Genomic DNA, 22411 nt, shown 5'->3' with positions numbered 1-22411 from the left:
GGGTGAGAAGCTCGGTCACCCGTGAGGAGCTCAGAGTAGAGCTGCTGCTCCTCCACATCGAGAGGGGTCAGCTGAGGTGGCTTGGGCATCTGTTTTGGATGCCTCCGGAACTCCTCCCCCACCGGGAGGAGACCCCGGGGAAGACCTAGGACACGCTGGAGGGACTATGTCTCCCGGCTGGCCTGGGAACACCTCGGTGTCCCCCCGGAAGAGCTAGAGGAAGTGTCTAGGAAGAGGGAAGTCTGGGCATCTCTGCTTAGACTGCTGCCCCCGCGACCCGGCCCCGGATAAGCGGAAGAAGATGGTATGGTATGGTATGGCATCCATGCATGTGTTTTGGGTCAGGATAGACAAACACTTAGCTGGCTACAACATTCAGTAGGTATGTTATAGTAAGCCTTAACAAAAACTATATATGGTTATATTGTGACTGTTTCTGGTATGGAAAAGTTAATCTTCAGTCTCACTAGCAATTGCTCAATTCTTATGACTATTCATAGGAAGTTGGTAGATACTAGTAAGCCTGTTACTGGCTAATAAGCTGTTAAAACGGCCAGTGGCAAAAGCAAAACAGTTCATAGATGCTGTTTGTGGTTGAGGTAAACTTAGTTAAGAAATGTTAATCAGTTTAACTGTACCATATGTCATTCACGAATGGCCAATTAGCTGTTAAAACGGCCAGTGGCAAAAGAGGATTTGTTCAGGATAGACACAAGAGGCTATACTGACACCCAGTAAATGGCAAGCTCTGTGGTGTAGTGGTTAACCACACTGCCTTTCATCATGGTTCGAATTTCGAGAGGGCATCACTTTCTATTGCGGGCCGGCTGAACTAGGCTTGCCTAATGAAAGGTACACAGAGGGAAAGGTACACTTGCTGGCAAACATCAGCTAAACACTAGCTAACGTAAAGAGTGATTCAATGTAGTAATTCAATGCAGAGAAAATGAAGGCTGGTGACGGTTAGAAATGTGTTTTATTGTGTTAGAAGTAAAGTGTTAGAAGTAAAGAAATGTCTAACAAATCCTTTGTTTGAACTACATACTGAAAGTCAACCACCAACGACAGACGTGCACGCACCGTATGTGCACGATGTGCCACTGCTGAAGGCTTGCGGGGGGCAGTGGATCAAACCGTTGTGAGGAAACAGGCAGGGGTGTCGCAATTTTTTAAAACGTAAAAACGCACCATTATTTGTCTATAATCAGCACGTGCTGATTGCATCTTATAAATATTGCTGAATTTACATAGTTATGTTTACAGTTCTATAATGGGGGGGGGGGGTTCTACAAACTTGGCAGGCTTCTTTGTGTCTTGCCTTTGGATTCAGTATCGAGTTAAAAGTGTAAAAAATAAATAATGTATTGACGAAGTGAGATAGCTCTCACCTTATACTCTGTGCAACTAAGCAGCCTGTCACTATATTATTGACACATGACTGGATAAACGTCATAATAACGTCTATAATAAAAATCAACTAAGCATGATGCCTTTTCAGACATCACAATAAGTCGCAAGTAATAGGTCATTTTAAAGTAGTCGGCCGATACCGGTTATTAAATTTTTTGCCTAGAATCGGCCGTTACCGAGTGCTGGCCGATTAATCGGTGAATCCCTAATTGTCAGGTATGCAGTATTACATTAAAATAATATTTGATACACAACAAATGTAACATCTCATCTCATGGTGGGGCAAAGAACCATTTGTTCATCTTGCCCCACAGCCACCACTTTGGAAAAAATGCCTAGCTTAGCAACTGAGGGCTAATCTTTTTAATACAGCGGCAATTCACCAACATTTATGATATGTATTTTTAAACCTGGATACATTATCTTTTGATTCAACCTTATACCTACATTTGCTTTGATTTAACCTTACTTTGACAATCAAAAAACATACCACTCTTCCCACGCGTCTTTCCTTATCACTGCCAGTTGGAAATGATGTATACCAGTTAAGTATTAGCTAGGCCAAGGTGGTGTAGGTTAGGAAACATAGTACTGACAGGTAAAGTATAAGCTAGTTAGCTAGTATTAGCTATTCATTAAAAACTTCAGATATCTACTGGCCATTTTTGCTTCTTTTTATGCTAGTTGTACAGTACACACCTTACATATTGCCCTTTTAAAATGTATTTAGCTGAACTGCTAGATAATCAAATGCAGTATGCAGAAGTTGACATTACACATTGCCCCTTGTTTGAGTGGCTTAAAGATAATAAAGTATAGGTGTGTGTCAATATCCCAGAGTCAAAGATCAATTTATTCACAAATTATTCTGTTATACAACAATCCATAAAACACTTAGTCACCAGCCTTGCCATCCATCTAATCACGCACACAGACAGAGCGGCATAACTACATCCTCATGGGCCCCTGTGCAATACATGGGATTAATCCAAAATGTGTGTTAGACCCTGGGGTTTTTACCTATTAAAGGTGTAAATGTCTGAGGGACAGTGTTTCTGAGATTTCATGTTTAGTCTATATTTTGATAATTACATTAGTGTTTAAATTCATACAGTAATTAAAAACATTAAAACAATGTAATAACAGTTTAAAAAGGGGTGTTTGATCTAAAAATGTAATAAAATATTTTACCTTAAAAATATTTTTTGTTTACATTTTGTCATTCTTTATCACAAATGCCATTTCTTTATGTTGAGGTCAAAGGGCAAATTACCAGAGTTTATCAAAGGCCACACCTGTAGCATTGCGGGTAAAAGGAATACTGAGCGAGCCAACGTGGCTGCAGAGGAAAAATTTATGGCCTCAAACAAAGATTTTGCACGGCCCAAGAGGCGCACACGGTAATTGTGCTTTTGTATTTCAGCCTTATCATATTTGTTGTAATTTCTTTGCATTTAATGCATTTTCTGTACTGTTGTGACGCTAACATTGTGGGGAACGTCTAGTTAAGGATTGTGCTTAAGAGACTGTAAAATGACTGAAATACAGTGGGGAGAACAAGCATTTGATACACTACCGATTTTGCAGGTTTTACCTCTTACAAAGCATACAGAAGTCTGTAATTTTTATCATAGGTACTCTTCAACTGTGAGACTGTAAAACAAAAATCCAGAAAATCACATTGTATGATTTTTAAGTAATTCATTTGCATTTTATTAAATGACATAAGTATTTGATAAATCAGAAAAGCATAACATAATATTTGGTTCAGAAACCTTTGTTTGCAATTACAGAAATCATACGTTTCCTGTAGTTCTTGACCAGGTTTGCACACACTGCAGCAGGGATTTTGGCCCACTCCTCCATACAGACCTTCTCCAGATCCTTCAGATTTCATGGCTGTCGCTGGACAATACGGACTTTCAGCTCGCTCCAAAGATTTTCTATTGGGTTCAGGTCTGGAGGCTGGCTAGGCCACTCCAGGACCTTGAGATGCTTCTTACTCCTTAGTTGCCCTGGCTGTGTGTTTTGGGTCGTTGTCATGCTGAAGACCCAGCCACGACCCATCTTCAATGCTCTTACTGAGGGAAGGAGGTTGTTGGCCAAGATCTTGCAATACATGGCCCAATCCATCCTCCCCTCAATATTGTGCAGTCATGCTGTCACCTTTGCTGAAAAGCATCCCCAAAAATGATGTTTCCACCTCCATGCTTCACAGTTGGGATGGTGTTCTTGGGGTTGTACTCATCCTTCTTCTTCCTCCAAACACTGCGAGTGGAGTTTAGACCAAAAAGCTCTATTTTTGTCTCATCAGACCACATGACCTTCTCCCATTCCTCCTCTGGATCATCCAGATGGTCATTGGCAAACTTCAGACGGGCCTGGACATGCGCTGGCATGAGCAGGGGAAACTTGCGTGCGCTGCAAGATTTTAATCCATGACGGCATAGTGTGTTACTAAGGGTTTTGTTTGAGACTGTGGTCCCAGCTCTCTTCAGGTCATTGACCAGGTCCTGCCGTGTAGTTCTGGGCTGATCACTCAGCTTCCTCATGATCATCGATGCCCCACCAGGTGAGATCTTGCATGGAGCACCAGACCAAGGGAGATTGACCGTCATCTTGAACTTCTTCCATTTTCTAATAATTGGGCAGTTGCAGTTGTTGCCTTCTCACTAGGCTGCTTGCCTATTGTCCTGTAGCCCATCCCAGCCTTGTGCAGGTCTACAATTTTATCCCTGATGTCCTTACACAGCTCTCTGGTCTTGGCCATTGTGGAGAGGTTGGAGTCTGTTTGATTGAGTGTGTGGACATGTGTCTTTTATACAGGTAACGAGTTCAAACAAGTGCAGAGGGCTTCTTAAAGAAAAACTAACAGGTCTGTGAGAGCCGCAATTCTTATTGGTTGGTAGGTTATCAAATACATATGTCATGCAATAAAATGCTAATTAATTACTTAAAAATCATACAATGTGATTTTCTGGATTTTTATTTTAGATTCCGTCACTCACAGTTGAAGTGTACCTATGATAAAACGTACAGACTTCTACATGCTTTGTAAGTGGGAAAACCTGCAAAATCGGCAGTGTATCAAATATTTTGTTCTCCCCACTGTAAGTATATTTGACTCATTGTATTTGTGTTTATTTCTTTTGTAATTTTCACGGTGTCTTACGACAAAAAATGTGGAAATAACTGATCAAAAGACATCTTTATAATGCGTGGTCTTATTTAATTGGACCAGTGTATTTACAAAGGGCCACTGCTTCCTCCCTGAGAAGAACTTGCCAACATACACCACTCCACTAATACGTTCACATCCTACATCAATGCATGTGAGGAAATCTGCAGAGGCCCAAGAACCCCAAGAACAGATATTTATCTCTAATTGTAGAGGGCAAGAAAAAGCACAGTTCAGTAATTGTCAAGTTTCTAGCCAGGCTAGACAAGCAATTCACCAGCAATTACCCCTCTTCTTTTTGGAAACCCCTCTTCATCACTAGAGTAAGCCCCACAATGTCGCTGTGTTAACCACTTTTACTGCAGATTTGACTCAGAAAGGCTCTTTGATTATCTGATGACCCCACTTCCCACTTCCCACGCCACCATTCCATTCCACCCTTGCTACTCTCTACCCCTCTTAGGCTTCTCAGGTCCCAGGTAGTCAAAACATCATCCCAGAACCTCTACATTACAAACTCTCCCCGCTGAATGTGTCCAGCTCCATCTGTTGGTGGATCGCTGACTTCCTGACCAACAGGATACAACACGCAAAGAATGGCAAGCGCGTTCCATACGCCTTATCCCTGAGCATCAGATCTCCTTATCCCTTAGCACCAGACCTCCTTATCCCTGAGCATCAGACCTCCTTATCCCTTACCACCAGACCTCCTTATCCCATAGCACCAGACCTCCTTATCCCTTAGCACCAGACCTCCTTATCCCTTAGCCCCAGACCTCCTTATCCCTGAGCATCAGACCTCCTTATCCCTTGCCACCAGACCTCCTTATCCCATAGCACCAGACCTCCTTATCCCTTACCACCAGACCTCCTTATCCCTTACCACCAGACCTCCTTATCCCTTAGCACCAGACCTCCTTATCCCATAGCACCAGACCTCCTTATCCCTTAGCACCAGACCTCCTCATCCCTTACCACCAGACCTCCTTATCTCATAGCACCAGACCACCGGCAGAAAGCCTTCATGCCTCCTCTACTCATTCAACAGAGGTTGACCGGCTGGTGGCCTGCCATGGTCAAACGAACGCAGACCAAACTGTGGAGGTGGTGGTTGACTTCAGGAAATGGCCACCACCCATTAAGATGTCGGGATTAACTGTTATTTTGTCTAAATTACAGGTGTCAAATCGATACGACAGAGGGGTGTGTGTCTGCAGGTTTTCCCCTCTTAACTTGTACTTGGTTTATTAGGTCACTTGTACTCGGTTAATTAGGCCAGGATCTTCCCTCATCTGATTGTGTTGGTCTCAATTAGGCACCAATTAAAAGTAAGCAACTAACACCAGCATACACTAGACACTCTGTGGAATTGGTTTAACAACTATTGTATAAATCATTCAAATTCCTAAAAACCCTGATGAGATAACAACATTACATTGGTCACACAGCAGGCACACAAGCAGATGCACCATTTGGGGCAGTTGGAAAAACAAACAAATCTCCCAGTCTATGTTACATGTCTGACTCTACTTCTGTAAATTTCATCAGGATTTGATCTTGAGCAGTGTAGCTTAGCGGTCCATGACACTATGCACTAAACCACAGTGTCACGTGCTGGGGTGTGGAAGAACACAGGCGCAGAGTCGAGATAACAGGGATAATCCATGTTTAATAAAAGAAAGACTCAAACAAAACAAAAAGAAGCAGCAACCAGTGACGTGGGCTAACTGATATACAGGCAAAACCAAAATGAACCACACTGGCAATGCAAAACAAGGAACTTAAATAGGGTCCCCAATTGACACCTGCCTCCAATTGGGGAGACCAAAAGGATTGGAGGTGGCTAGATGTGCCACCTCCTGTCCTGACTATGCCCCGAGCCCAGCGCAGAGATGGCTAGGGGCATAGCCAGGACGTGACACACAGAGTACCGTCATATCTGAAAACAAATCTAGTTCAGCGCTCAGGCATCAGAGAACTGTGGAAGTCCACATTTTGCGACAAGCAATTTGAAAAGAGTTACTATCAGCAAGTCTAACAATAAAGAATTGTCTCACAGCTAACTCACAATCTCTGAGTAATCACACACATTTCTCTCTTGCAGCAAAGTGACACCGTTCATTCAAATTTGTTTGTATTGCCACCTCATTCTCAAAACCTGAGACAGTCAGGTGTTTGACACAATTCGCACAGGTTTCGTTTATTATCATGTGACAAAATGTTCTTACACTTGGGAGTCACATGACCAGAACTATTTCGGAAACACGATGCAGCCGGACGTAGCCCATCACTTGTCATATTGACTGTAAAGTCTTTATTTTGAGAGATGCTATTCAAAAAATGTATCCCATAAATACTTTAAGGAGTGGGTGGAGCAGACATGCTAAACAAAACACGAGGGGCCACTAACCAGGGGGGGCATTTTAAAAATCACCTCACTCCAGCCAGAGGAGCCCACCAGCGGTACCCAACTCACTCCAGCCAGAGGAGCCCACCAGCGGTACCCAACTCACTCCAGCCAGAGGAGGCCACCAGCGGTACCCAGAGTGGCCAACGCGTTGGTTTTTGTGCACCTTCTGCCACCCGCGGCCAGCAGATGCCGCGCTAGTGCTAGTAGGCCCTTTGCTTAATACATAAATACAAAGTCACTCACTGACAAGGTTATCACACTCTGACTCAGCAGAAGTTGATGACATGAGGTCACTGGGATTGACTGAAATCATATTAGTCACTAGAGCAGGATGAGTTAATAGAATTTCAGACCATATCGTAGGATAGGTTAGTGCCTTATTGTTGATGTCATCTTTACTATGGGATGACTGTGGGAATTTCATTTGGTTAAGTTGATAAGAAAAAATAGATTGAGGTTGTATTTTACCTTGTAGGAAAGGGTCCATTAGCCGAATAAGTTGTCCTTGACCTTACCAAAATGGTAGACATCAATCATCCCATCAACCAAAATGAATCACACTGTTTGTACGTGGGACTGACTGGGAAAGCACGGCCTTGTTCTTCAGGGGAATCCTCTTTATTTTAAGACACATTGTGGGTATCAGAAAGAATTATGTAATGAGACTTAAATTTGGCCACAATAAACACACCCAATTAACGCAAAAATGTCTAAAGTTAGGTAAACCTAATTTAAATCTGAATAACTTGTCATATGGTTTTTGGTGACTGAAAGAATGGTGTTCATGAAAAGCACAACATGTGAAGTGTTGTTCCCGTGCTTCATGACCTGAAATGTCCCTGAAATGTTAGACACTCAGACACAGATTCTTTACGTCCCTGTTTGTGAGCATCTCATGATGTTCATCGGCATGAACGTCACCCCCACCTGACTGCAGATCTTTGTTGTAACTGACTTCAGTGGCCAAATGCACTCTTTCAAAGGCCACAGACAAAATGGAGAAGTGTGTTCTTCATGGATGATTCCGGTTTCAACAAACAGGTCAGATGACAGAGGCGGGGGTGTTATGGAATGGACAGGCATGACCCACAGACAAAATACAAAATTACCAATGTCTGTTTGCATACAACGACCTGCCCAGACTTCCTGGAAGCTGATAACGTCCCAGTTTTTCCAACAATCTATTTCAACCGGCAAATTGTCCTGTGACTGTATATTAACTGTACAATCTTTGAAACTGTTGCATGTTGCATTTATATTTCTGTTCCGTGTACAGTATGTCAAAATGTTATGAGGTAGTTTAGCAGGTTTGAGGTTTGGCCCATTTCATCAAGAAAAGAGATCTGCTCCTTCTCTTTTTCTCTCTGATGTCGACCACAGACTGTGACAGCATAGACAAGAGAGGGAAGCAGAGATGGCTGACACAGGGAGCACAAGTCTGTATTTTAGTTGTCTGGAGTCTTCTCACCCTCAAACTACTTTTCACCAGATCTGCAGGACAGGAGAAGCAGAACAGTGTTAGAGATTTTGATTTGTTGCTCTTAAAGGGGAACTGTGTAGAATCCTGCCTCTCATGTTTACAAGACAGGGGTATAAAGTACCACGAGTTTGAGGAGACTACTAGTCAGTGCAACAAACGGGCCATTTTTCAATGGGCAATATCTCTGGCTCTTGGAACAATTTTGTAGAAAGAATATTTTAAACATTAATGTAAAACAATCCCTGCAGGGAATTCCCTGTTGTGTTCTGGTCTTTTGTGCTAGCAGTAGAGTAGAAATCCCCTATACTTAATGCTTTATCATTATTTTTATTATTATTTTGCCAGGGGGAATAGACAAAGAGAGAAGAAGCAGATAGACAGGAAGAGAAGAATCAGATAGACAAGAAGAGAAGAATCAGATAGACAGACAAGAAGAGAAGAATCAGATAGACAGACAAGAAGAGAAGAATCAGATAGACAGACAAGAAGAGAAAAATCAGATAGACAGACAAGAATAGAAGAATCAGATAGACAGACAAGAAGAGAAGAATCAGATAGACAGACATGGAGAGAAGAATCAGATAGACACACACACCCACATGGTTCCTGTCTCAGTGCTTTCACCTAGTGGTCAGATTGTTGTTCACACATACAAAAACACCCTAACAGGCTCTCTGGGGGTGATATTACCAGTGGCGTGTTATGCCTTTAACTTACATGGAAAGCAGCCAACATTAAGAGGAAAGTCCATCCAGATACATTTATATAAAACGTGGCCTTCCAGGCGGCATGTAAAGTACTAAAACGGGCTTAGCGGTTAGAGCATGTGACCAGTAAAGTTCATTGTAAATAACTAATGGCTAAGGCCTACAACGCATAAAGTTTTCACAGACATCTCCTAGGCCTGCACCTGATTGACCAGGAGGAGGAACATTCTATGTCAGACCTGTTCACTGCTCCTTTGTATTTTTAGCTGAGTGTGTGTGTGTTATATGGAAAGGCTGTTGCTTACAGTAACTTTTCCTCACAGGCTGCTTTGAGTTTTATGTTGTGGTGTATAACAAAATGATTTGTTGAATACATAAATGATCAAACAGTAAAAGATACATATCCCTTTTAGCCTAATGGCCAGTTTAACAGAATGGAACACATCTTCATCCTGGCCATGATACGCAATGGCTGTAGGTTCTTGTAACACATCAGAAACAACGGGTGGGCTATAACTCAATCACGCTCTCCTGGACTTTGTACAACAAACCTGTAAAAGGTTGAATCACTACATAATAGCTGGCCATACTTACTGTACCAGACATCAGCAGCTGTTCTAGCTATTTGCTTTGTCATTGTGTTTGTCCTTGAAGGAAGAGTTTAGGTTAGGTTCAAGGATCATGGTCAATGTTAGTTAAATTTTCATTTGTCATTGCAACGCTGTTGTGCGTTCTATTACCTCTTTTGAAATTGTGAATGCCATTAGAAGTGTCTGGTATCGAACTTATTCTTCCTTGTTGTTGACGTCCAACATAAAAGACCGTCTCAGGTGAGACAAAAAGTTAAAATTTAGAGGACAGGCAGCTACGAGGGGGAATCAAAAACCTATGATTGAATGTAGTAGCGTGCTACCGTTGGAGAACCGGGACAGAGAAGAGTTTAAACTGGGCTGAGTGGAAGCTGCATACCGTAGAGGTGTGACGGCCAAGAGTTGAGAGGTCGAAGAGCTTTGATATTTTGGACCTAAAGTTTAATTATAGAAATGTGGCAAAAAATACCTACACTTGCTTCAATTAGCCAAATTAAAACAAGTATAGTTTAAATACAGTTTAGTAAGATTGAACTGACAAATAAAATACAACCCGATTAATGAGTCTTGAGCCCACGTATTCAAATATAAAACCATCTTTATTATTGATACATGTTTACATATATATAAAGTAATGCATACATACCCTACATACCCAAGAAGAGGTCAGTTAATTCAGGGCAACTGTAGAAACTGGAACGTGACTGCAGCAATGTACTTTTAATGGATGAGCCCCAACTCTCAGATGTGGGCATCTCTCACTAATTGTATGTTCAGATTAGCAAAACACACAGGCACTCTTTTAAATACAACATACTCTTCCAGTAGCATTAGCATATTACAGATTGTTCTCAAGATCTCAAGGTAATAATGAATAACAAATCCGCTCAACATAATAAAGCATCTTCACAGCCTTGAGAGATGGGGCTCAAATAATCTAACCAGTTTCATAGATGGATATGGATACACAGACTGGCCATCCATGACATCACAATTATAACTGTTACCATGTTTAGAGGATATTCACTGTTTACATTAACCTAGTCTGGATGTAGGACAGAGAAAACAAGCAGACATTTTGGGTTTACCTTTAGTTACAATTAAGCTAATAAGGCATTTATGTTATGTTCTTCAAGAATCAATGGATATCAGACAACTATTTGTCCAGGAATGTATGTAGCAGGTCCAGTTTGCCCCCATAAACGGAACAAATAAAAAAAGGAGTTCACAGTAAAACAGATGTGTAGTGTTTTCAGGGTAGAGTGTGCCAGGGTGTTTGTTCCATGTATTCATTTGGCACACAGGCACTCTAGTGCAGAGGTAAAACATTTGAATAAATAACACAAAATCCCCCCTGCACACTTTGCCCTTCACAGCACCCCTCTGGGTGCTCCCCTCAGAGGCAGAAGGGAGGCCACTGACTCTACCTCTCCAGATATCAGACTGGCTCAATATCCAGGCTATAAACCTTAACTATTTTTATGATGGTAAACATGGACCTAACCTTGGCCAATGTTCTTGACCTCTGTTGTTGTTTTCACCCCCAGTTTGTGATATCCATTTCTCCATTTCTCCAAGGCCCTTCGTCAACTCCCATCGGCACAGTCGCCGTCGATACGTGTTCTCCGAAGCGCATCCCGGTGCCACTCTGGTTCTTTTCACACTGTCCACACAACCAAGACGTTTTGAGCAGAAACGTTGAAGGGAATGCACTCTGATGGACTACCTACCCCTTGCTTCCGCCCTCCGTCCTCCTTGGTCTCCTTTCACTGTTGACCGTGACCCAACTGTGTAGTGACCAGGGAGTAGTAGACTCCTCTCTGGGCCAGTAGTTGTTGATGAGTGCCCTGCTCCACCACCACACCCTTCTGGAAGACAGCGATCAGGTCAGCGTTCTGGATGGTGGACAATCGATGGGCCACCACGATACACGTCCTGCCCTGCCGTGCCACATCCAGGGCCTCCTGCACCACCTGGGGGAGGGACGGAGGAGGCGGAGAGACACAAATAAACAGAACATACATACATCTTCTTTCGCTTCATCCGGGGCCGGGTCGCGGGGGGCAGCAGTCTAAGCAGAGATGCCCAGACTTCCCTCTCCCCAGACACTTCCTCCAGCTCTTCCGGGGGGACACCGAGGCGTTCCCAGGCCAGCCGGGAGACATAGTCCCTCCAGCGTGTCCTAGGTCTTCCCCGGGGTCTCTTCCCAGGAAGGCGTTCCGGAGGCATCCGAAACAGATGCCCAAGTCACCTCAGCTGACCCCTCTCGATGTGGAGGAGCAGCGGCTCTACTCTGAGCTCCTCCCGGGTGACCGAGCTTCTCACCCTATCTCTAAGGGATCGCCCAGCCACCCTGTGGAGAAAGCCCATTTCGGCCGCCTGTATCCGGGATCTTGTCCTTTCGGTCATGACCCAAAGCTCATGACCATAGGTGAGAGTAGGAACGTAGATTGACCGGTAAATCGAGAGCTTCGCCTTGCGGCTCAGCTCTTTCTTCACCACGACAGACCGATACATCGACCGCATTACTGCCGAAGCTGCACCGATCCGTCTGTCAATCTCCCGTTCCATCCTTCCCTCACTCGTGAACAAGACCCCTAGATACTTAAACTCCTCCACTTGAGGCAGGCACTCTCCACCAACCTGAAGTGGGCAAGCCACCCTTTTCCGACTGAGGACCATGGCCTCGGATTTGGAGGTATATAAACAGAACAGTTCAAAAGAATACAGCGGTTCAAACTTTCATCAATCTATGTAGATAAACAGTGTAACTGCAGAGAGACACACACCCTCTCGCTCTCTGTGTCCAGTGCAGAGGTGGCCTCGTCCAGTAGCAGGACTTTGGGGTTCCGGAGGATGGCTCTGGCGATGGCTATACGCTGCTTCTGGCCTCCTGATAACTGGGTTCCCTTGTCACCAGCCTGGGTGTCATACTTCTACTCAGACAGAGGGATGGAGGAAATGAAAAGGGAGACGAAAAACACAATATCCTGTTCATCTCATACTGGACATTACACCTCAGGCGGGCAGTGCAGTTGACATTAACTATATTTACATTCACCGCGTTGAGATGACAGGACTTATTAGTCCAGTAACTGTTAGCTGCTGAGTTATCTCTGGGACAGAATCAGAGGCGGAGCTTTAATGGGAGATATGGGTGCACGGCACCCATGGTAGCCAATCACAGGGGTGCTACGTACTATTTAGTTGACATTGAAGTGATAAACATGCATTGAATGACCGTGGAGTGTAGCCAGCGTTGCCAGATAAGACTGTTTCCCACAATTGGGCTATTTTTTATGACAGTGTGCAGTTTTTATGAGGAGTTCGCAGGTGATTGGGCCTATATTGCCAGTCCGTCTGGCAACCCTGGGTATAACGTCGGATTTTGTTGGCTCGTTTGCTAAGGATCTGAACAGTGGAAAATTAACAAAACATTAAAATGAAACGTAGATATGTCTGCCACTCAGAGGAAAGAAAAGCAATACATTATAAAAATGCCATGTGCTCTTGAGACATGTCTTTAGTCTTTTGTTGAGCAGCAGAAGCAAGAGAAAATGGATAGATCTGACCAGATCAATACATTCGGGGCTTAGCCCACCCTCCCCCCTGCCTGGGACAGGAAGTACAGGGTTTTGAATGTACACGCGAAAAATGTTGATGTACATGCTAGCGGCCTGCATGTCTACATTGTCATAATGCGCGATTGGAATTACAGATTAATATATCAGGGGGTATTTTTTTAATCATTATTATTATTTTTGGTCCATTTGAGATCCGGGGTTATTCATAGAAGAACTGAGGCTATAGCCTCGGATGCCCAGGCCTAAAGACGCCACTAGATCTGACTTTACAATGAAAGGAGCAGCATCGCAGTTTATAGCAAAAGGGAAATACAGTTATAATTCAGGTCCAAAAGCAGCTAGAAGTTATGTTTTGTAACTGCAGGTATGGAATTGTTGTAGCCTAATAACATACTTCTGTTCATCATGATACGTGAAACGTGCATACATTTTTGGGAGAATAGTACTAAATATTTATATTATCTGCCTATCTTTTAGTTGTGAAATCATGTAGGGGAGAAACTGATCAGTCCAAAACTATCAGTCCATCTGACCATGCAGTTGTTAGAAGGGCCATGATACAGTGAAGGTGTTAAGTGCAACTGCAATTCTGTACCACATTATATTGGCTCACCATACACATAAAACAGGGATCCTTTTTTGGCAAAAGAAAAGTACTTAGAGGCTAAAATGTAATCTCTGAAAGTACAGAATTCTCAGAAAATGGGAATATTTTATAATTTCATTGTTTTGATGTCTTCACCATTATACTAGAATGTGGAAATTACTAAAAATTAAGAAATATCCTTGAATGAGTAGGTGTCCAAACATTTGATTGGTACAGTACATTTATACTCTTTTCAGAGACTTGTTTTGGATAGACACGGACACTTTTTCAACCAGTGGCCACAAATCCTGAAATGCATCTCTAATTTTGATGCTACCATGATTACAAATAATATGGACTGAATTGTGAATAGTAGTAGTAGTAGTAGCACCATTAGTACTAGTTGTAGTAGCGTTAGTTGTAGTTGTTGTTGTGGTAGTAGTAGTAGTTGTAGTAGTTAGTAGTTAGTTGTAGTAGTAGTAGTAGTAATATCAACAGTAGCAGTACCAGTAGCAGTGACGTGCAGTCTATTACTAAACACTACTAAAAAGCACTGCCTACCCTGGTTTTTTGGAAGAAATAGAAATATATGATATTGTGTTCCAAATATATATTTTATTCTGCAGTGATTATTGACTAGTCAAAAGAAATGTAATTTGTGAAATGTAATGTAATCTGTGTTTTTGGGGCATAGTTATGACGCTTCCTACCAATAAAAATATTTTAGCCACTGGCTCTCCAGTCCCACGAGAACGTCTAGGAAAGCTAACTGGCCTAGCTAGCTATAGACGTGCCAAATAAATTTTAAAAAACTATTTTCCACTTTATCTTTTTATGAAAAAAACACATTCTGTCCAAAGGTAGACCAACACCTGACCTTACAGATTTACGCCAGTTTAAGGGGCAGAAGATTACCAGATGGAATTACCAAAGGAATGGTATATAAGAAACAAGCGGCTGTGTGGTTGCGCTGAAACTAGCAGGTTGTTTTACTTTCCCTGCCTGCTGTTCTCAACTGCTGACACCGTGCGGTCAAGGGCCGGCTACGCTGACTAGGCAGTGCCCACCCTGCCTACACAGACTGCACATCACTTGTAGTATCAGCAGTAGCAGTAGCGGTAGTCATAGTAGTAGAAACATGTTTAGTAGTAGTAGTACAAGCGGTAGTAGTAGCAGTAGAAGCAGTATCAGCAATAGTGATAGCAGTAGTAGTAGAAGCAGTAGTAACAATTGCAGTAGTGGTAGTAGAAGTATCAGCAGTAGTAGTAGTAACATGTTTAGTAGTAGTAGTACAAGCGGTAGTAGTAGTAACATGTTTAGCAGTAGTAGCAGTAGAAGTAGTATCAGCAATAGTGATAGCAGTAACATGTTTAGTAGTAGTAGTAGTTGTTGTAGTAATGTACCTGTGGCAGTTGGTCTATGAAGCTGTGTATGTTGGCAGCTTCGGCAGCACTTTGAATCTCTTTCATGCTGACTTTTCGTGTGTTGTCACCGTAGGCAATGTTTTCTGCCAGACTACAGTCAAAGAGCACAGGCTCCTGGGACACAATGCCCATCTGGAGCCTCAGCCAGTGGATGTTCAACTTCTTAGCGTCCCTGTTGTCCAGCCTCTGAGGAAGAGGAGGAAGAGTCAACATACACGTTGGATAATCCTCTGCGTTATTTTATCTGAGCAGGGCAATAACACCTCCATGAGCGCATACACCCATGCACATATCTGCAAACACACACACACACACACACATGGGGAACATCCTCCGCACATGCACATCAAGCAGGATGATAACCCACAAGGTCACGGTACAGTTAAGCCAGGATATTACATGGTTGTAAAGCAACAGTCAACATCCTGGCCTCCTAAGCCTTGTTCAGGGTGGAATATCTACGTACCAGTTACACATAGAGACACAGAAAGGACTCAAAGGTTTACATACCCTTGAATGTTTGGCCTTGTTACAGACACACACAGGTTTAAATGGTAATTAAAGGTGAATATCCCACACCTGTGGCTTTTAAAATTACAATCAGTGTCTGTGTATAAATAGTCAATGAGTTTGTTAGCGCTCATGTGGATTTACTGAGCAGGCTAGATACTGAGCTATGGGGAGCAGAACAGAACTGTCAAAAGACCTTCATAACAAGGTAATTGAACTTTATAAATATGCAAAAGGATATAAAAATATATCCAAAGCCTTGCACATGCCAGTCAATACTGTTCAATCAATCATTAGGTTTTGGAAAATTCTGGGATCTCTTGACACCAAGCCAAGGTCATGTAAACCATGAAAGATTTCAGCCAAAACTGCCAGAAAAATTGTTCGGGATACAAAGAAAAACCCTCAGGTAACCTCAGGAGAAATACAGGCTGCTCTGGAAAAAGACGGTGTGGTTGTTTCAAGGAGCACAATACAACGATACTTGAACAAAAATGAGCTGCATGGTCAAGTTGCCAGAAAGAAGCCCTTACAGCGCAAATGGCACAAAAAAGCCTGGTTACAATATGCCTGACAACACCTTGACACCCCTCACAGCTTCTGGCACACTGTAATTTAGAGTGACAAGACCAATATAAAGCTTTGTGGTCATAAACATAAGCGTTATGTTTGGAGAGGGGTCAACAAGGCCTATAGTGAACAAAATACCATCTCCACTGTGAAGCATGGTGGTGGCTCACTGATGTTTTGGGGGAGTGTGAGCTCTGAAGGAGAATCTTGTGAAAATTGATGGTAAGATGAATGCAGCATGTTATCAGAAAATACTGGTAGACAATTTGAATTCTTCTGCACGAAAGCTGCGCATGGGACACTCTTTGACTTTCCAGCACGACAATGACCCTAAGCACAAGGCCAAGTTGACCCTCCAGTGGTTACAGCAGAAACAGGTGAAGGTTCTGGAGTGGCCATCACAGTCTCCTGACCTTAATATCATCGAGCCACTCTGGGGAGATCTCAAACGTGCGGTTCATGAAAAACGACAAAAGACTTTCCATTACCTGGAGGCAATTTGCCAAGATGAATGGGAAGCTATACCACCTGCAAGAAATAGGGGGCCTCATAGACAACTTTTAAAATAGACTGCAATATACAGTATTAAGAACTAAGGGTATGCAGACTTTTGAACAGGTGTCACTTTTCTTTGTTGCCATGTTTTGTTTTATGATTGTGCCATTCTGTTATGACCTACAGTTGAATGTGAATCCTATAAGAAATAAAATGTGTTGTGCCTGCTCATTCATGTTTTCTTTACAAATGGTACCAATTCTCCAAGGGTATGCAAACTTTTGAGCACAACTGTATGGTCAAGCTGCTCCCACAACAGCTCAATAAGGTTGAGATCCGGTGACTGCGCTGGCCACCCCAATTCTTCTTTTGTGATCCAAATACCTCAAACTTTGATTAATCTCTCCATAACACATTTTTACAATCTTCCTCTGTCCAGTGTCTGTGTTATTTTGCCCATCTAAATCTTTTCTTTTTATTGGCCAGTCTGAGATATGGCTTTTCGTTAGCAACCCTGCCTTGAAGGCCAGCACCCTGGAGTCGCCTGTTCACTGTTGACGTTGAAAATGGTGTTTTTCGGTTACTATTTAATGAAGCTGTTTCTCAGACACTAATGTGTTTGTCCTCTTGCTCAGTTGTGCCTCCCACTCATCCTATTCTGGTTAGCTCCAGTTTGCACTGTTCTGTGAAGGGAGTAGCACACAACGTTGTACAAGATCTTCAGTTTCTTGGCAGTTTCTTGGATGGAATAGCCTTCATTGCTCAGAACCAGAATAGACTGATCAATTTCAGAAGAAAGTTATTTGTTTCAGGACATTTTGAGCCTGTAATCAAACCCACAATTGCTGATACTCTAGATACTCAACTAGTCTAAAGAAGGCCATTTTTATTGCTTCTTTAATGAAAACAACAGTTTTCAGCGGTGCTAATATAATTGTAAAAGTGTTTTCTAATGATCAATTAGCCTTTTAAAATGATAAACTTGGATTAGCAAAAACAATGTAGAATTGGAACACAGGACTTATGGTTGCTGATAATGGGCCTCTGTACACCTATGTAGATATTCCATTAAAAATCTGCCGTTTCCAGCTACAAAAGTAATTGACCACATTAACAATGCCTACACTGTAATTCAAAAATCTGTTTTTCTTTTGAAAAAAAGGACACTTCTAAATGACAAACTAAAATGGTAGTGTAAATGGGACATTCCTTTAGGTGTGTTTATGTGTATTCATGTCATGTGACGTGTTTTATACATGTATGTGTGTTCTCACCACTGTGCCCTGAAGTGGGTCATAGAACCTCTCCAGTAGTTGTATGGTGGTGCTCTTCCCACAGCCACTGCTGCCCACCAGGGCTAGAGTCTGTCCCTTCTGCACCTTCAGGTCCAGCCCCTGCAGGACAGCAAGGTCTGGACGAGATGGGTAGTTGAACCTCACCCCCTCAAAACACACATTACCATCAAAGTGGTCCTGGAGGGAAAGTAGAAAGGCCGGACAAAATCAGATTTTTCATTAACCTCTGGCAAAATCGATTCAGTCAAACAGAATGTGTGTGTGTACCGGTGTTTCTCCCTCCTGTGAGCAGTTGTCTATGGCAGGTTCTCTGTTGATGAGCATCATAAGGTGAGATGCTGATATCTTGGCCTTGGCGTAGTTAGGAGTGAAGGAGTTGGCCTCTCCTACAGCCATGGCCCCATAAAGCATTGTAGAGATCACCCTTCAGAGTGACACAGAGGGAACAAACTGTTACATATCCAATATTTGTCCTAAAGGGATAGTTTGCCTATTGTTCTAAACTGCATTATTACCCTGTAAGGAAGCAGTGTTTGGAGAGGATATAACAACAATACATAGTGTTTTTTTTTACATTTGAGCATGTTTCCTAATTATTTTAGCCACTATTCTATGGCAGATTTGCCCAAGGTTTTTACATTTTTGTTTTCAAATAATGCCACAGATTCTCAATGAGACAGAAATCATGATTTTGAGTGCACCGCTGTTGGACATTGACCATTTTGTGTGACTTTGACCTTGCGCTTTGGATCATTGTCCCGCTGAAATGCAAATGTATTCTCAAGCTTCATGTTGTGCTCAATCTCTTGGCTAAATCTTTTCTTTACTAGAATTTTAACAAAATGCCCAGTCCCTGCTGATGAGAAGCATCCCCATAGCATGGTGCTGCGGGGATGCCACCATACGTCACTGTGGGAATGGTGTTTTGAGGCTTGGGCAGTGTTAGGTCTGTGTCCTACATAGTGATTTACGTTAAGGAAATAAATCACTTACCTTGGTCTCACCTTGGACCACAAAAGCTTCCCACATTGCAACTGGGTCACTCTCGTGCATTCAGTGGTACCTTTTTATTAAGAGCTTCTTTCTTTATTTGATGATGACTATGGCTGTCACAATTATGACATTTTAGTTGAAAATTTGTTGTAGCACAAACAATTGTAAAACAATTAAATTGTCTATATTGTAATTGTTATGCCACTTTTATAGTATATAAGCCTAATTCTATTGTATAAATACACGTGGTGGATCCGGAGAAGATTCTTCAGATTTGTGATGTTTACAGTTTTGAGCGCCACCTTTCTGGAGCAAATCCGTCAATTTGCCTCTTCAAAATTACTTCACATTTGCCTCTTCAATTTGCCTCTTCAAATCTGGCAATTTGCCTCTTCAAAATTTGGCTTAAAAACAAAATGCCCCCAGAGATGTGCAGTTGTGTTCGGCTTTGGAACTACCATCAATGTTGTTAACAGTTGGTCACAACCACAGTTGGGGACAACAAAGCTACAGATGGGCAGAGGGCGAAAACGACTGTCCACTGACCGAGATGACCGTCAACTCATTCGAATGTCACTCAACAACATGACATCAAGTGACCTACAAAAAGAATGGCAAACAGCACCTGGGGTGAAGTGCACGGCGAGGACGGTTCGGAAGGAAAAAAAAAGCCCTTCATCAATGAGAAGCAAAGAAGAGCCAGGCTGAAGTTTGCAAAAGCCCATAAGGATTGGACCGTAGATGACTAAGACTAAGGTCATCTTCTCTGACGAGTAAAAGTTTCAGCTTTGCCCAACACCTTGTCATCTAATGGTTAGACGGAGACCTGGGGAGGCCTACAAGCCACAGTGTATTGCACCCACTGTGAAATTTGGTGGACAGCATTTGAGCTCCCTTAGCTCTCTTAGGGCCTGTTGGGCCCAGTCCAGGGCCTCCCCCAGATAGGGCCACAGTGTCACTGGACCCCCCTGTCTCAGCCCCAAGGTTTTACACTGCTATATTAAAGTGCCTGGGGGAGTAGGGTCAGTCCGCCTTCTCCACTGTAAATCCTACTAAGTCTAAGGAACGCACTCTCTATATTTTCTTATCTCCTGCTCCGTTCAAACTTAGGAGGACATGAGGTCTTGGCCACCAGGCACAGCCAGAACTGGACACCCCTCCAAGCCTGGTTCCTCTCTAGGTTTCTTCCTAAATTTCTCTCTCATAGGGAGTTTTTCCTAGCCACTGTGCTTCAACATTGTTGTTGCTTGCTCCTTGGGGTTTCAGGCTGGGTGTTTTGTAAAAGCATTTTGTGAAAACTGCTGATGTAAAAAGGGCTTTACAAATACATTTGATTGATTGATTGATATCAAAAACAACGTGATATCATCTGTTATAATGTTGATGTAGTTTTCATACTACAACTGCACTAAATGAAAATAGTAAATAATTTACATTACCAAAAACAGAAAAATAATGTACATTTCAGAGTTATACATAAAGGTCATATTCTGGGAAGAGTGTAGGTGTTTTAAAGAGGGGAGGAGCCCTCAGAGACTGCCTATGTACAGGGCCAGGAGTTTTGTGCCACACTGCTGACCAGTAGTGTATACTATATATTAATGTTTATGCCAGATGTTATGTTGGTGTCGTTATATTGATATGAATGCCTAATACACAACCTTTGAAACTAAGTGTTAAATAACTTTGTCTTTTTGTTGTTACAGTGATGGGTAAACAGGTCAGTGTTAATATCTGACACATTTTCCAGTTGGATAATGATTAACCATAACCACTATAACCACTAACCTAGACCAAATGAGGTCCACAACAAGACTTTGTGAACATGAACACATGGCTCAGATGAACCCATCTGAGGTGGCAGCTACTGTACTCACAGGAAGACATGCTCAAATGTCATGATGTTCTGTTCTATCAGCCAGACTCCGAAGCGGAAGCAGCCTGCATATGCAAAGTAGATCATGGCCTGAGAGAAGGAGAATGTGATCCCGTACACATGGGCCTTCTTTTGGGAGTTCCTTCAGAGGGAATATATTAAAGAGAGTGGTTATTACTTGTGATGTTCAGGTTGATTCTGAACCCACAGTTATATCCAGATGGGTGGGCACAGGGTAATAACATTCTGTAGCGGGTATGTGGTGAAAAATGTAATACAAAGTACCACGAAATCCATGAATGTATAAAGATTCAACATATTTATATCTACAGGGTACATTTAGGCTTTTTCTATTTTTACCTGGCATGAGTACGTAAGCCTATGTTTTATGGGTTTTAACTGTATCCACGCTAAAAACAGCCAAACTCTTAAAATATTTTGGGAACTTGGGCAAAACCTTTTTATTGTCTGGAGAAAATAATAGTGATGAAATGCAGTGTTTAAAATAAAGGGAAGGGCAGACATGTAATTTCTGGCAAAGAATTGGGCAGAGGATGATAGTAATACTGGCTATATTATGTGTGATGACTGTATACGAATTTGACATTTGAGACCTTGAGATTGTAAATCTGTTAAATGATTTCTTTCTTAATTTGAATAGTAAAGTAAATCTGAACACAGGTTGTATGTACAGTACAAATCATCTCACATTGCCTAATCTAATATTATCTCACGCAGAATTAATTATATCTGTAGGAGCCTAAATGCAGTATATTGATATAACATAAATCCTTGACTAATTAGCATGCAATGTTCCTATGTAAACAACAGTAATTACATGGTTCAATTATTTATTAGGAGATGCAAGGAATGTTTAAAATATTTACAGGTTGATGTAGTTACAATTAATGTTTACAGTTTACGTAATAATTCAAACGTTTGATTCCTCAAACTTACTAAAATGTGTGTGGTTAATTTAAAATGCATAACACATCTTTTATGTTATATTTATAATATTTGGGAACCAACTACTGCTTGTGTCAAAGTAAATAATTCCACTACATCGAGTGGTCCTGGGGATTTCTTTACTTGGATTTGGACCAGGGGTATCGTTACAGCGTCAAGCTAAGGCTTAATTCATTGTGGACCTACAATATCTATTTCTTGACAAATTTTCAATCTGCATTATCTGCCTGGTCGTAAATGCATTTGCTCCGCAGATAGGCAGAGATGACAAAGAACAGACTGAAGCATTTATTTTCTCTCAATATGGAAGCTAAATGTCGGAACACGGGCTCCCCCT

General features: G+C 42.1%; 1 protein-coding gene across 7 annotated transcripts in view; it reads right to left on the bottom strand.

Moving 5' to 3' along the window:
- The window catches only part of abcb4 (ATP-binding cassette, sub-family B (MDR/TAP), member 4), a 68632-nt gene that overhangs the window by 27177 nt on the left and 19044 nt on the right, over nt 1-22411 (bottom strand). For 5 of the 7 annotated variants that reach the window (XM_034288617.1, XM_034288616.1, XM_029115623.2 and 2 more), the window contains 6 exons: nt 21110-21250; nt 18507-18663; nt 18219-18416; nt 15349-15555; nt 12565-12711; nt 10965-11748 (listed from right to left, as the gene is read on the bottom strand). The exons of 1 other annotated variant lie outside the window; for it this stretch is intronic. In XM_034288617.1, coding sequence (XP_034144508.1) covers nt 11542-11748; nt 12565-12711; nt 15349-15555; nt 18219-18416; nt 18507-18663; nt 21110-21250 — 1057 coding nt within the window. In that variant the 3' untranslated portion in view covers nt 10965-11541. Of the gene's footprint in view, nt 1-10964; nt 11749-12564; nt 12712-15348; nt 15556-18218; nt 18417-18506; nt 18664-21109; nt 21251-22411 lie in introns of those variants that run through there. One more of the 7 variants, XM_029115624.2, reaches the window with a different exon arrangement.

Source organism: Esox lucius, chromosome 20 (genome assembly GCF_011004845.1).
Source record: "Esox lucius isolate fEsoLuc1 chromosome 20, fEsoLuc1.pri, whole genome shotgun sequence".
Lineage (NCBI taxonomy): Eukaryota > Metazoa > Chordata > Actinopteri > Esociformes > Esocidae > Esox > Esox lucius.
The sequence above is the reverse complement of the archived record's forward strand: the minus strand, read 5'-3'. Positions and strand labels throughout refer to the sequence as shown.